At 45.7% G+C, this 16038-nt stretch overlaps 1 protein-coding gene across 2 annotated transcripts in view; it reads left to right on the forward strand.

Annotated features, from left to right (window-relative positions):
• The window catches only part of SERINC5 (serine incorporator 5), a 106829-nt gene that overhangs the window by 46503 nt on the left and 44288 nt on the right, over positions 1–16038 (forward strand). For both annotated transcript variants that reach the window (XM_025437038.3, XM_049108336.1), the window contains one exon: positions 4118–4285. In XM_025437038.3, the coding sequence (XP_025292823.1) occupies positions 4118–4285 (168 nt within the window). The remainder of the gene's footprint in view (positions 1–4117; positions 4286–16038) is intronic.

Genomic DNA, 16038 nt, shown 5'->3' on the forward strand with positions numbered 1-16038 from the left:
TAATCATCTCTTGTGGAAAAGGAGAGTATGCAGATTCTACAAATTAAAGCTCTTTAAAAAAAATTTTTTTTGTTTATTTATTTGAGAGAAAGAGATAGAGCATGAGCGAGGGGCAGGGAAAGGGAGCCAGGAGGCTCTCCACTGAGCAGTGAGCCTGGCACAGGGCTCCATCCCAGGTCCATGGCATCAGGACTTGAGCCAAAGGCAGATGCCAAACCGACTGAGTCACCCAGGTGCCCGCAAATTAAAGCTCCTAATGTGTTTCATAATGTAATGTTGATATGAGAGATTCAGAGTGTATCATATGAAAGAAAGGATCAGTATGAGTGACATGCTCAAATAAACCTGTAAGTGGCAGGGGCTGGGTATGAGTGCATTTTATTCCAAATTAAGCTCTTCCTGAAAGAAGTGGTAAGTCAGTAGGGCTATGAGATTTTCTAGATGATAGCATAACACTGCTTTTAAAAGTGCTATTTTGAATATATACTTGGTATATATGTCAATGTCTAGGTTAAGACAGTGCACTTGTATTGTTGGTTATTGGCATAGTTTGAGTTGACAGGTAACTCTTCGGCTAGTAGAGAATGGCTGTTGGGTTCTAGTATTAGGTGTGGATATATATGCACACACGCCTGTATATATACACACACACAGATACACACACTTATACATGTGCATGTATATTTTTAAAATACCACAGTACGATATAGGGTGAAAGTAAAAAGTAAGGAAAGGTTGAAAAGTTAAATCCATACAATGATACATGACTTTAACGATAAGCTTATTCTGAGAAGCCCTATGATTTTGTTCTCACATTTTCCGTAATCACACTCCTTCTGTTACTATTTGCCTTTAAATAATAACAAATAATAATAAATAACATAATTTATATAAATATATAATAAAAATAAAAAATATAAAATCTGTTTATTTTTCCCCTCTGTGCAGATAGTTTAAATGTTGATTGTGCTATGGGAATGTTCTATCATGGGGAACATTTACTGTTTAAAAATATTTCTTTTCCCAAATAGAATAAATCTTTTATTGGATTTGAGTTTGCAATACAGTAAGACTGGTTATTTAAAGCCATAGAACTAAAAAAATTAGCAGCCAGCAAAGGAGAACGTTGGGCAAGAATTTGGGAGGTGAGGAGGAGGAAGGCAAGGGTCCAGAGAAGAGCTCGCTGTGTGAGTGGAAGGAGAGAGAGAGTGTGTGTGGGGGGATTTGGATCTATGGGTGGAAAGGGGTCAGTCAAGTTGGGGATTGAGATTGTGTGAGTGGGTTATAAAGGAAGGTGACCTCTCAGAGCCACACACACCAGCAGTGGTAGGTTCTCACTTGTGTCATCTGTTAGCCCAGCCCAAACAGACTGGCTTATCTTACAAAGAACCAGTCTAACCTTATGAGGCCAGAAGAGTCTTTTGAGGAAGACAGTTTGAAACCTGAACATAAGATGGAAAGAGTGCATTAGCAAACCTGTGAGGTGATGAAATAGTACACAAAGTGCTCAAACAATGGTGTTACAGGATACGGGACAGAGAACCAGTTCTGAACTCAAGCTCGGCTGCTTTAAAAATCAATACTTGGGAGACAAGTGATGGTCAGAAAGGAAAGGTTGCTTTATTCAGGAAGCTGGCAGCCTGGGACTATGGTGGACTGACGTCCCAAAGATCATCTTCCCTGTCCAGACAAAGCCAGAAGGTTTTATTTATTATTATTATTTTTTAAAGATTTTATTTATTTATTCATGAGAGACACACACAGAGAGAGGCAGAGACACAGAGAGAGAGGCAGAGACACAGGCAGAGGGAGAAGCAGGCTCCATGCAGGGAGCCCAACGTGGGACTCTATCCCCAGTCTCCGGAATCCAGCCCTGGGCTGAAGGCGGCGCTAAACCGCTGAGCCATCCAGGGATCCCCCGCCAAAAGGTTTTAAAGGGGAAGGGTGGGACATTGGGGGCTGGAGGTGGTCTCCCTGCAAGGGAAGGTGGTGCCCAGGTGGATAGTCATGGACATGACCTTGAACAAACTTGGTGGCATCAGCAGCAGCTGTGCTCCAGTGTGGGCAGGACTCCTCTCCTGGGGAAGTCTGGTCCTTCCCTCCTCAAGGCTGGTGGTCTGCAGATCTCAAGGATAGTAGGTTAGTTTATCTATAGGCCAAGGGACTTAGGTCAGCAAGCAAGGAGTGCATAAGCTTGAGACCTATTGGAGTGGTCTTACAATGAGTTTCCCGATGTAAATGAAGGAAGATGTGAAAACGTGGTTGTGATTATAGCCTTGTTGTCTTATACCTATATACTTGTGATATCGATTTAGTTATTTGCAGGTTATGGTGATCTCTTTTGTAAGATTCCCGGTTTGCTTAAGAGAAATCCTTTCTTAACACCAAGTGTGTTAAATTAGGTCACCTGTGAGACGACAGCACAGGCATAAATATTGTTACTACTCCAATTTTGTAAATAAGGAAACTGAGTCGTAAAAGGGTAAATAACTTGATCACGGTATACAGCTAGTAGGGAGCAGAGCCAGGCACCAAACCCACGCAGGCTGACTTTGAGCCCAAACTTTGTTTGTTTACTTATTTATATGTTACCTTTTTTAATATTTTATTTATTCATGAGAGACAGAGAGAGAGAGAGAGAGAGGCAGAGACACAGGCAGGGGGAGAAGCAGGCTCCATGCAGGGAGCCCGAGGTGGGACCCCAGGATCATGCCCTGGGCTGAAGGTGGCGTTAAACCGCTGCGCCACCTGGGCTGCCCAACTCTGTTCTTTTTAAAGATTGACTGACTGATTGATTGATTGATTTGAGACAGAGAGAGAGAGAGAGGGTAGAGAGGCAGGGGGAGAGAGAATCTCAAGTGGACACTGAACTAAGTGTGGAGCCTGATCTGGGGCTGGATCTCATGACTGGGAGACCATGACCTGAGTCAAAACCAAGAGGCTTAACCCACTGAGCCACCGAGGCGCCCCTTGAGCCTGAACTTTTAATAACACTGCCCCCATTGCCCTATGCTTTCCTGAAGACTGAGTTGTTTTGGGGGCAGTGAAAATACTCTGTATGATATTATGGTGATGGATATATATCATATATATATTTGTTCAAACCCATTGAATATATGACACCGAGAGCGAACCCTTAGGTAACCTGTAGACTTTGGGTGATGATGATGTGCCATCATCGTCCTTGGTAAAAAAGTACCATTTTTGTGAGTGGTATTGCTAATGGGGAGACTATGCATGTGTGGCAGTAGGGGTATATGGCAAATCTCTTTGTCTTCCTCTCAATTTTATTGTAAACCTAAGTGTGGTCTAAAAAACATAGCCTTTACAAAGACAAAAAATTAGCACAGTCTCACCCTTGAAAACCTAATCCCTATTTTATATAATATTCCCAAATTATGTCTAGTTGCATTGACCAGTGAATCTCAGTCAAAGATGGGGGGGAAAAAAGATCTCATTTCCCCAAAGGAAAGGTGCGTGCGTTGCTACTGATACAACAGGATCTCTCAGCTCCTCGGTGCCCAGGCCTGCTCATGAGCCTAAAAGCTTACCCGTAGGGGCACGAAGCTCTGGTACACAATGCCTGGGTAAGAGGCACCTATTTCTTTGGAGCTTCACGTTACACACTCGCATTCCTGCCTGCAAAGGGAGATGCATACCAGCACACCTCACCCTCCCCATCCAGCACGTCCCTAGGTGTTTATACAGTTCATTCTCTGCCTCATGGATTTTTGGCAAGGCCCTTTCTTGGGCCTAGCTTGTTTTCTCACATTCTTCCCACCTCACTTCATCCTTTTTCTGGTTCTTGGCTGCTTCTACTCCCTAGCTGATCTCAGAAAACTTTGATCTCAGAGTAATGATTACAGTCCTGCGGGCGAGCCTTACACAGAAACGGTTGGGCATCTCCCCAGCCACATGCCTGCCTTTTACTGAAGACAATGTCAGAGCAATTCTGGTGAACACTCTGTGCACCCCCGCCACCATTCCTGTGTGTTCTGTGGGCAGGTGGCTCGGAAAACCACAGCCCGGAGTGGGGGGGGGGGGGGGCTGCAGAGGTCTGGCGTTCATGGGTCTGTAAACGAGGGGCTCTAACAGGATGTTTGTGCTCCTTCCCTAGCTGGCCTGCTGCTGTGGTTCCGCTGGCTGCTCCCTCTGCTGCGGCTGCTGCCCCAAGATCCGACAGTCCCGGAGCACCCGCTTCATGTATGCGCTCTACTTCATCCTCGTCGTTCTTATCTGCTGCGTCATGATGTCAAAGACCGTGGCTAATGAGATGAAAGAGCGTGTAAGTCTGCCTCTTTCCAGCTCTTCCCATTTCCCACGGTTGATGGGGAGGTGGTGTGGGAAACCTTCAGTTAAGGGGATGGAGCCCAGCTGCCCTGGTGTGGTTTGGGGTATCCTTGTTTTCTCTGAACCTTCCTGAAGCCTCCTTGGTGCTTTGCTGCCAAGCAGGGGAGCCATTTAAGGTCTGGAACTTTAGTACAGATACAGTCCAGTGCTTTTGGTGTACTGTGTGTTTTGTCATAGCCTTGTTTTTAGCTGTTCCTCCTTGGATGTACAGTCTTGCCTTGTAGACTTCTGGACTTCCCCCTGTTGTGGCTGCCACGGTCTCAAGTAGCAGTTGTTATAAACTCAGTTTGGTGACATGTCATTTGTAGGTTGGGTGTCTCCAAGGGTGAGAGATGGATTTCTAGCCACGTCTTAGGCAGCGCCTACAGAGATGGGCCTGGTTATGTGATGCTGATGAAGACACCTAGGACCTTATCCTGGACTTTCCCCATAGAAGGCCTTTTCATCAGCCAGGTGATGGGGGACATTTGGGGTTTTTTTGAGGGAGCCCCCCAAAAAACATTTCCCCTCCTAGGTTCTAAACAAATTGAACAAAAAAGACTATGGAGTCAGCAGATAGATGCCAGCCGTCCTCTTTACGCTTCATAAAGCTGATGTGAGACAGTGTGGCTTGGATCTGCAGAGAAATGGGCTTCCCACTATCAGACCCCAAAATGAGTTAGACTTTTCCCCTGGGAGACCCCACTCAAGCACCAGTCTCACTGGGCTGGGCCAGACTTCCCCTATAGAGGTAGGCAGTTTACCAGGAAGAGCAGCAGGCATGTTACAGCTCTTGTCCAAGGAAAGAGGGACAGGAAAGGCTAGCTGTCCAAACCCAGTTTTCCTGGGGCCCAGCAAAATGAGGATGGGAAGGAGGCCAGGAGCAGAGCTCTAATGGAGCCCGTCCACAGTGGAGGTGGCATCAGTAGGAACAGTTTCCGAGCAAGTGTCTGTTCTTCCAACCTTACGCTGATTCTACAGACTCTCTTAAGTACACTCTCAAGTGCTTCAAAACAACCAGTTCCTTAAAAGCACTTGATATATTCTTATCTGTTAGGCCCTTTGAAGTCTCCTGTTCGGTAATGCTTTTATAATTGTGGATGTATGGTCTGGAATATAGTGGGGCTACTGTCAAAGCTTTTAAAATTGTGATTCTTGGGCAGTCTGGGTGGCTGTGTGGTTTAATGCTACCTTCAGCCCAGGGCGTAATCCTTGAGACCTGGGATCGAGTCCCACGTCGGGCTCCCTGCATGGAGCCTGCTTCTCCCTCTGCCTGTGCCTCTGCCCCTCTCTCTCTCTCTCTCTCTCTCTCTCTCTGTGTCTCTCATGAATAAATTAATAAAATTTAAAATAAAATAAAATAAAATAAAATTGTGATTCTCCTCTGACTGCTTTAAACATTGGCTCTTTCCTCAGTAAGACACTGCCGTGGGAGCTCCGGGGCAATCAAACTTGTGAAAGATGGAGCTTACCATGCAGAAGACAGGGTGCAAAGTCTTCTGAGGTATAAAACAAGGTAGAAATTACTAAGTGCCAAATGAGCGGATGCATGAAGTGCTTTGGAAATTTGGAGGCAGGGAGACCCAGAGCTAAGGCTGCCACACCAGGCTTCACTCCATGGTGGTGGTAATTAGCACCAGTTCTCTTCATTATACCATGGTTTGATCTTGTATGTTTGTAGCAGGAAGTTTGAGAGGAGGAATACTGAGAGGACATTTAATCTCCCATTTAGTATCTTGGTTTTTCAGGTAACCTCATGTTCTCTTTCTAAATGCAGCAAGCATTGGTTTGAGTATCCACCGTGGTTGTGGCCGGACCTCTGAGCATGTATCAGATGTCTCTGGTGCAATTCCAGCCCATAAGAGGTTTTCAGGGTAGGTAGAATTAAGCCTAGATCCAAGAAACAAAACCTAAGACTACAAATATGTAGTGGCTAACCCATCAGAAACATTGTTACTCAAGGGAGGGTTCATTTGGGAGCCCTAGGTAAACCTTTTAGGATAGGACTTTAATAGTAGTAATTCCAACATTCAGTTGCCATCCAGATAACCTGCCCCTTGAAACAGTCCTTGACAAGTTCAGCCAGTGTCTGTGATTTCTAAGTCTTCATAGAACATTTAAGAAACAGAAGATGTTGAGTGGTGTCACTAAGGGTCACTTCATGGAAGTGACTTGTGTAATGACGATGACTATTTTAATTGCTAATATTTATTGGGTGAAACCATGTGCCAGGTTTTATTCTGAGCATCTTACCTGAATCCTCTCAGTTCATCACTGCTGCACTCAGCCGAGCAGTAGGTGCTGTCATTATTCCTGCCTTACAGATGAGGAGGCTGAGGCACTGAAGCATTGAAGCACCTTGAGCGGTCTCCGGCTCTAAGTGGTCCAGTTGGGATTTGCACCCAGGCTGACTGTGTTCTTAGTGCCTGGGCTGTGTACTGCGTAGGTCGACAGGAGGTAAAAAAAAACAAGGACCAGGCGCGTGTAGAAGGACAGAGATGAGATATATGTAGGTAAAAAGACTTTGCAGGAATTCTGGTGCTAACGCTAGGCATTTGGCTGTGGTCTGATGGCAAGTTGGAAGCCATGCCATTATCAATTCTTGAGCAAGAGTGTGTCCTTATAGAAACAGGTGTTTAGGGAGGTGAGCCCAGGAGTGGTTTGTGTGTACAGTGTGATTTGAGGTCTGAGCAGGGGGTGGGGGATTGAGCAGGGAGGGGAGAGGGGCAACTCTGACTCCTCACATTGGCTCTTGTAAGTGTTTCTATGCCTGTCTTTTGAATGTACGCATTTAAAAATGGTTTGGCTGGACTTTCTGCATAAAGAATGAGGTCCCTGTGGGCGAAACCAATCCTTTTCCATTTTTAAGGCCTCATAGGGTGCAGGCCAGCTGGTCACAAAGTCATCTTGTTTGCAGCCTATAGAATGGAGGCTGACCTCACCCTCAGGCGATGCTCGAGGGTGGTGTTGAAAGATCCCCTTGTGGGGACACACTCTGGGCTTCTGCTGCAGTCCTCGCCCCCACTTTGTTGGACGGGGAAATGTCTGAGGCTGTGATGGGAAGAGGAGAAAGTGGGTGTGCTGGTAACTGCCCCGATGGGAGCATCTAATTGCCTCCCACCCAGCATTCTCACATTTGTATTCAGAGGACGGGGCTCCGTCCAGTGCCACATGGGTCTTTGGTGCGTGGGTTAAGAACACAAGGGCAGCCCTTTTTTTCAGTTACTTTCAGTTTTTGCCTTGTTTTCAAAACGTGGCCTATGTTTAAATGTGAGCAGGAGGAAACTGCAGGGATCTGCAGAGCCAAACTTCATCCCGCCTCCTTTCTCTAGGGAAACTCCTTATTCCCATGAGAACTTTGGCTCAGAGCAAACTGTGTCAGTGCTGGTGGTGTGGGGTGGGATGCCTGTCTGCTCCTGGAGCACGGTTCCCATCCTGAAATGTAGGAGCCATTTTATGGCAGGTCATTCATGTCATTAAGCTTGTAATTCATGCAGGTGTAGTCTTTTTTTTTTTTTTTTTTTTCTTTTTTAAGATTTATTTATGTACTTGAGAGAGAGAGAAAAAATAAAAAGTCCCCAGGAGAATTCCCTCCACTGCTGAGTGTGATGGGGGCTTGATCTCATGACCCCAAGATCATGACCTGAGCCAAAGTCAAGAGTTGGAGGCTGATGAACCACATAGGCACCCTAAGCAGGTATAGTTTTGATGTGGTTTTGGAATGTTGGTGAGATCCGGAGCCGACGGCCAAGAAAGAATTCTTCAGACCTCTTTGGTGCAAAAAGGCGGTTTTATTAAAGCCCAGGAACAGAAGCCCTGGGTAGGAAGAGCTGCTACAGCAAGATTGTGGAGAGTAGCTGATTACATACTTGGGAAGTGGGGGAGGTAAGGACCAAAGGAGGTGACCAAAAGGACTTTCATATGGTAAAGAAGACTCTCAGGATGCTGGAGGCATGGCTATTGTCAAGGTTATTTTTCCTTCTAGTAAGGCATTTAAAAAAAATTTAAAAATAAAAATAAAAATAAAAAACACATTAAAAAAAGACTTTATTTATTCATGAGATAGAGAGGCAGACACACAGGCAGAGGGAGAAGCAGGCTCTATACAGGGAGCCTGATGCGAAACTTGATCCAGGGACCAGGGATCAGACTGGAGCCAAAAGCAGACGCTCAACCACTGAGCCATCCAGGTGTCCCTGGTAAGTCTTTTTTTTTTTTTTTAAAGGATTTTATTTATTTGAGAGAGAATAAGAGAGAGAGAGAGAGAGGGAGCTTGAGTGTACAAACTGGGGGAGGGGCAGAGGGAGAAGCAGGATCAGCAGACTCCTTGCTGAGCAGGGAGCCCAACCTGGGGCTCTGTCCTAGGACCTTGGGATCATGACCTGAGCTGAAGACAGACACCCAACGTACCGAGCCACCCAGGCGCCCTCTGGGAGGCCTTAAGACCGCTGGAGTTTCTGCAGGAATGCTGTATCCCGCCTGCCTCAAGTATTTGTCAATGGGCTGCAGGTTATAAGGAATTTTTATTTATTTACATTCCCTTCTACCTTTGTTTCCCACATCAGTGTAGAAGGCAGGGTGATGTTAGGGCTCCAGGAAATGGAGTCTACCAGCTTCTGAAGGTTAGGCTTTAGGTTAAGAATGCTTTTTGCCTTGTAAATCACTAAGACATTGTAAACTGCTAGAGACTCAGGTCCTGCCAGACTTTGATCTGTATCATTTACCTGTTTGTTTGCCTTCCTCTTAGCTTTAGGGCAGCCGGAGCCCCGGAGCCCAAGGAATGCCACACGTAGCCCACCTGGGGAGGGGCGCGGAGGGGGGGGGGGCGGTGTCAGCTTGTGCTTTGTCCTCGACTTACCTTCTGCTCCCTCATCAGTCTTGAGATATCTGATGCCTAGGGGACTAAACATTCATTTCAGAAGATAGGATGGCCAGAAAAACTCCCCAAACCCCAGAGTGAGCTCAGGGTGCCAGGCCACCGTAGGAAGAGCCTAAACTGTCCCTGACCTGAAACGTCTTGGATCCATTTACTTCCCTCCCATCCCACACTGTTCCCGGCTGCTCTGATTCATTGAGGTGGGTGGTAGGTTAGTGGCTGACCTGGCTAAATCTTTGCATTTTATTTTCCTCAGAACCCAGACACATGCTCCACGTCGTGGAAGACTGGTTTTTGTATTGTTACATGTTTTAAATTTAAATTTTGAAGAATTATTTCTTGTATTGAGAGGAGTGGCTATAAAGGTCTTTGTTTTTGACCACAGCCTTTTTTTTTTTTGTTCCTTCATTTGTCTTATTTATTTAATGAATTTTTAATGTTTTAATTAATTTAATTGATTAAAGTAAACTCTATACCCAACACGGGGCTCAAACTCAGGACCCCAAGATCAGGAGTCGCGTGTCTTCCGGCTGAGTCAAACAGGCGTGTCCCTTCATTTGCTCTAGAAGACATTTGTTTCTTCTTACCTGGTCTCTTTGGCAAATATGTTTTACTTTATACAGTATTTTCTCCTCCTGGATTTAGGTCTGTTTTCCTGTGGGTAAGTGAGAATGCAGGAACTGCGGTCCTGGGATTGGCTGTTCTTGTCCTGGATGCAGAGAGCTTGGTGGTTATTTTCAGCCCCTGCTGGTAATGCTGCAGGCAGAGCAGGCTTTAAAGGAATCGTGAACAAGGTCTGTAAGATGTGGACATGAGCAGGACTCGGCTGCAGTGCTTGCAGTGTGTTAAACGCAGTTCTTAAATTCCTTCTCTCCCAGGACTTGCTCAGCCAGCCTAACGTTAGAATCCCGGCCCCAGCGGCAGCCAGTGCCGCACCCAGAGGTTGCAGGGGAAGCCCAGGACGTGTGCATTGTCCTACAGGCTCTTGTTGGGCCACTGGTTTTTATTATTATTAAAGTTTAAACTTGGCGCCTCTAGGAGGGGCGAGCATGCTGTAGCTCCTCATGAGTCCCATCGCAGGATGTTTACCGACACCGTGTCTCACACATTTACCTTTACTTCTTGCCCCCTGAAGAAAGGCATTTGGACTTGCCACTCCTGAAATAGCTTAAACTCTCTGAGTTCACAAATTTCTGACAAAACTATACATTTGAAAATGGACACCAGGCTTCTCTCACCCCACCTGTTACAGTGAGCAATAGGGAGGTTGCTGAGTGGCATGTGCTAGAGTCTGTGCAAATCTATGCATGTAGTCCCAGGATCCAAGAAGCCCTTCTCTACTAGTCTACCCCTTGCTCACTGGAATCAGGCATTTTTATCCAAGTAACTATTTAGAAATTGTCTTGATCGCTTTGCTCCACTCCACTCAGTTTCAGAACTAATGTGGGGTGGAGGTAGGACATTGAACCAGGTCTCGCCTTCTCCAAGTAACATTCATCACCCCACCTCTACCCCCACTTTTATTTATGTATTTTTAAAAGATTTATGAGAGAGAGAGAGAGAGAGGTGGGGAGGGCCAGAGGGAAAGCAAGAGAGAGAGTTTTTAGTAGACTCCCTGCTGAACTCCAGCCAAGTGGTGGTAGTGGTGGTGGTGGTGGGGTCATGTCCTGAGCTGAAATCAAGAGTTGGGACACTCAAGTGACTGAGCCACCCAGGTGCCCCCCCGCTTCACTTTTAAAATTGTAAGTATGTACCGTAATCACAATTTCTACATTTCTTGTGAAGTCCAAAATTCACCAGGGGACAGGAAAGGAGACCAGTATTAAGGCTGCTGACTGTGGATTTCGACCCTTTGAACAAAGGTACAAGATAGGCTTAAAGAATTTTTCTCTATCTATTCAGAAAATCTAGCCTCTCACAACACATTCCCTAGAGGTGTGATATATAAATTTTTGGATATGTATTTCTCAATAATTTTCACTGTTCATTATTGTCTTCATCAGGAGGAGAAAGGAGGAGTTGTGGTAGTGGGAAATTCATGTGTATTACCAGCATCAGTACAAGATTATGTGGACATAGATGAAAGGGAAATAGTTGACTTGTAGCCAGTCTGGTGCCAAGGCCACACCCAAATCTTGTAGTATCCCCAGCACCCGGAACAAAGTGATCATCTCCGCCTTGCCTGAGCCTGAACCGCTGCCTCCTGCCCTTCTCATTCGCTTCCCTTCTCCTTTCTCCTGGGCAGCTCATTCGCTTCCAGCTTTGCTTATTTCCATAGGTCCATCTGCTCGTCAGGGCATGCTTTTCTCTGGACACTGCTCCGTCCGTACCCTGGTGATGCCTTTCCTCTCTTTTTGCTAGATTCGGTGCTGACCACATACTTTCCCCAGACACATCATAAAAGTATTGATTCCACTGTGCATCCCAGTCGGTTCTGATTTACCTCCACCAGGCTCCTTGATGTCACATTCCAGTTGTGTTCTTTGGATTTGAATTGTTCCTGAATGTCCCCAGCTTTACACGTTCCCTTCCCTTTGACTTCTTTCTCCAGATAAGCAAATCCCATGGGTGACTGCTTGCTACATGTATTTTTCCCAGATGATACCCTGTTTCCAAATTCTGGGGTCACTGCAGTGTATAGAGATGAACACAGGACCTACTTTCCTTAGCAACACCTTAAGATTTCAAAAGGCTCTTCGTAAGTACACTGTTCAGTCAGTTTGTTGACATTTAACACTTTGGTGGTTCCTAGTGTTGACAGCTTTGATCCAGCAAGTTTGAGGCTCTGAAGCTTGGTGGATGGGCTACCTTACTTTTGTAGTAATACGAGGAACGGGAAGGCATCAGAGTCTGTGTTATTTGTGGGAAAGCCCTCCCTGTGCTAGTCACAGGGGATTAAAGAAAAGAAGTAAAACAAAGTTTCTAGTTATAGGATCTAGTTAAACAGGTAAGAAATGGGGCAGCCCCAATGGGCGCAACCCTGCAGCCCGGGGTGTGATCCTCCGAGACCCGGGATCGAGTCCCACATCGGGCTCCCTGCAAGGAGCTTGCTTCTGCCTCTCTCTCTCTCTCTCTCTCTGTCTCTATGAATAAATAAGTAAAATCTTTAAAAAATATAAACAGATACGAAATGGAAAAAAGATGCAGTTTACATTTATGATGTGTTCTGCCCTTTGAGGAGACAGCAAATACCTTATGGTGTGAAGGACTTTGCACTATTTTTTGCCTTATTTCCAAAAGAAATAATGATCTCTTTTAGAGAGTATGATTTAAATAGAAGGTTAGAAGGGTTTTTGGAATTTTTTTTCCCAAAGATTTTATTTTTTAAAGATTTCATTTATTTATTAGTGTGTGTGCATGGGAGAGAGCAAGCCTGGGGGCAGGCAGCGAGGGAGATGCAGAGGGAGACAAGCAGACTCTGTGCTGAGCTCAGAGCCCGATGTGGGGCTAGATCCCACAAACCTGAGATCCAGTTAACCAGTTAAGCCACCCAGGCGCTCTCCAGTATGGTATTGTTCAGTGATCTCTGTGTCCAGTGTGGGGCTCAAACCTACAACTCCAAGATCAAGGTCAAGTGGCCCAAGCCAGCTAGATGCCCGAAAGGTTAGAAGTTTTAATAGTGGGAGTACCTTAAGTCAGAATCCTAACTAAACTTAGCCTCATTTGACAGGTGAGAGGGTGGGGCCCTGGGAAGTGGCTCGCCCAAGGCTGGGACCCCAAGAAGCGCTGAGATTAGAACCCCAGGAGTGCTGGCCTCCTGGCTGCCTGGCCAGTGCCTTTCCTGCCTGCACCACTGGCTTTGGTGTCCCTTGGATATTTAAAGAAGTGTAACAGGGAAGTTCAGCCTTAGCAAACTTATCCTTCCTCCTGAATGCTAATCTTTCTTCTGGAGCCAGTGGTGAAAGGAGAAGTATTCGTTCTGGAAACAGCACCATCTCGGCCTGTAGCAGCTTTCTTAGTTTGTCTTCCCCACCTGCTGCTTCCCTGTGGTAAGGACCAGGAGCTGGGCTTGAGGGATGACTTTTGGTCTGAAGTAGAAAATAGGAACATCCACATATCTAGTCTTTGATGGCTTTGCATATAAAATAGAAACTGCCTTCAAGTTGTGTTTGGTGTAATTATATTTTAAAAGTAAACAAGTGTCAGCAATGAAGAAGATATTCCACCTTGATCCACAACATGGAGTAGTTTGTCCCAGCGCAGAATGGCAGGCCTTCACGCTGAAGCTGGAAAGTCCGGCTCTTGTTTTGATTTTGATGTTTACCAGTTGAATGTTAAGAAAACTGTGTATCTGAAACCTGGTGTCAGGTGTTCTTATGGAGCATTGAAGCTCTGTAGAGCGGAACTCCCCATTCTTAGCTGGCATTTTGCGTTTTTGTGTTAGAACAAGTGTCAGATTAGCAAAAATAAATAAGTAAATAAAATAAAGTAAGTAAATAGATAAATACATAAAATTGCTGACCTGACTAGTTCTTTGATTCTGGAGTATTTGTTGTATCCAGCAGGGCTACATGTTGTATCCGTGTTTTCCAGAAGTTCTCTTTCTAAACTGTTGTGTTTGTATGTGTCCAATGTATCAGTGAGTATGTTTCTGAGGTTAAAGGTGGGTTTGGGCCATCGAATCTTAAGTCCTTTATAGGACTGTGGGGAGTTGGCGGTGAGGTTCCACTTCATAGTGCTCTGGGTCCCCTCCCTTCCAAGTGGGAGTGACTTTGGGGGAATATGTTTTCACACAGTTTTATCTTTAGTCTAAATTCCATCCAGACCTAACACCGTGTGGGAGAAAACAGAGAGTCCCTGCAACCCTCCCGGCCCTCGCTCTTCCCTTTGCTCAGGCCTCCCCCTTCTGCACACAAGTGAATTCCAGGGGAAAATGATGGTGGGAAATAGTTCTGTGCTACAAGCAGCGATTTGAACTAATGGATACCCTGCTGAGAGTCTTTTTTTTGAATCTGAACCAAGGGCAGAGAAGTTTGATCCTTGTCCAGTAATAATGAGCTTGCCGGGAGCCAGAGAACAAGAAACAATAGTTATTGTCTTTGGACGGGAGGATCCATTACCCTAGAAACTTTTGGGGAGCATCAGGTGTTAAAGAGGATCTCTGTTTCAGGATGGATCTGGCTGTGGGAAGGGGAGAGTGATAGATTGTGAGAACTGAAGTTTCTCTAATCCCTTTTTCTGTCATCTTGCAAAAGCATCTCTTCATCCACTGTCTGCCGACAAGACCCTGGAGCTCTCTGCAGATAAATAGAACAGACAAGAGCTTCCAGTTGGAAATGAACAGCTCTGTCATTATAAAAATGGGCCCAAGGGAGCAGACAAATACCACAACACCAAACTCAGGAGTTGGTAGCCTCAAAACGCCGGGAGCAGGAAACATAAATATTGTGAATAGTTGGGTCTCTCGATGCTCTTCAGCATTTAAAGGGGTGATTGTCTGACTTGATTAAACTGTAACTTGAGTTTGTGCTTTAAAAAGTCTTTAATGTCAAATGATTCCTTCCTTCCTCCTGTCTTTCCTTCTTTGTTGTGGGAGAGCCAAGCACTGTGCGAGACACAGGGGACATAAGTGTGAGCAGAACAGTTGTCCTTACAGAACCAGACCCCAGGTGGGGGGAAAGAGAGAGGGGTTTGGTAATCATATGCGGAAGGAGCCCCTTGATGTTAGGCTGCGTGTATGTATGGTCGGGGGCAGGTTTGAAAGCTAAGTACATGCACTCCATTAGTGACTTGGAGACAGTGCTGTCAGCTTAGCCATCATTTCTGTTGACCTTCGGGGTCACGTTAGGGCTGAGGAATGTTTTCCCTGTGTCCTTGTCTGGAGACAGGGTGGCTGAGGTGAGGTAGGAGGATTGAAAGGGAATGGAGTGTGTGGCCCTCTAATACAGTCTTGAGCTTAATCACTAGGGGGTCAGGCATTTTGGGGGTGTGGTTTTTAAATTTCAGTGAGACTGTTTCAACAGTCTTAAAAATAAGTCTCAAATTATCTTTTGAAATGCCAGCTTTCATCAGAGTGGGTTTTATTTTTGGTTGCACAGGGTGTGTTTGCATAACAGATGTGAGGACTTTTTTCTGTTAGAGCTATTGAGGGCTTCTGGCCTGCAGAAAGGAGCACTGTGACTCCCAGGCATGTCCTCCTCCATGTCCTCCACCCTGCAGAGAAATTAAAATGCTTAATTTGCTGCTCTAAAAATGACATATGGGAGATGTACAATTGGATTCATGTAAAGCACAAGTTCCATTTTGGGACAGCAGTGCCTTAGAGGAGGGCAAAGAGCCTCCATGGAAGTGAGAAGGCAGGACAGAGTTCTGGGACACTCAGAAGGCACTGCAAATGGACCTCTCTGCTTCTCCTTTGGCTTTTGGTCTGGAGAGGAAGTCCTCACCATTTGTCATTTGCCTTTGAGATGTTAATTTATATTCAGCAGTTGTACACAATTCCCCAGCTGTCCTTCCTGGTAGTCTAGGCTGGTGAACTTTTCCTGTAGAGAGCCAGCTAGAAAACATTCTCTGGTCTGGGGGCTGGGTGGTGTCTAGCAACTACTCCAGCCCTGCCATTGTAGGGAAAAAGCAACCAAAACAATGTGCCAACAGATGGATGTAGCCGTGTTCCAATAAAACTTTATTTTCATGAATTGAAGCTTGCTGGGTTTGACCCACAGGCTGTGAGTGTTTAATTCTTGTGTTAGATCTCCAGTGGCCCTATACATATCATATGCAGCTAATCTCTCCTCCCCCTGGGGGAGAACTTCAGTGGCTTCAACATTGCATTGAGGGCACCAGAGTCCTTGCTTACGTTGTAGATCATGGGGATGTGTCAACCACATGCTAGG

This window comes from Canis lupus, chromosome 3 (assembly GCF_003254725.2).
Source record: "Canis lupus dingo isolate Sandy chromosome 3, ASM325472v2, whole genome shotgun sequence".
NCBI lineage: Eukaryota > Metazoa > Chordata > Mammalia > Carnivora > Canidae > Canis > Canis lupus.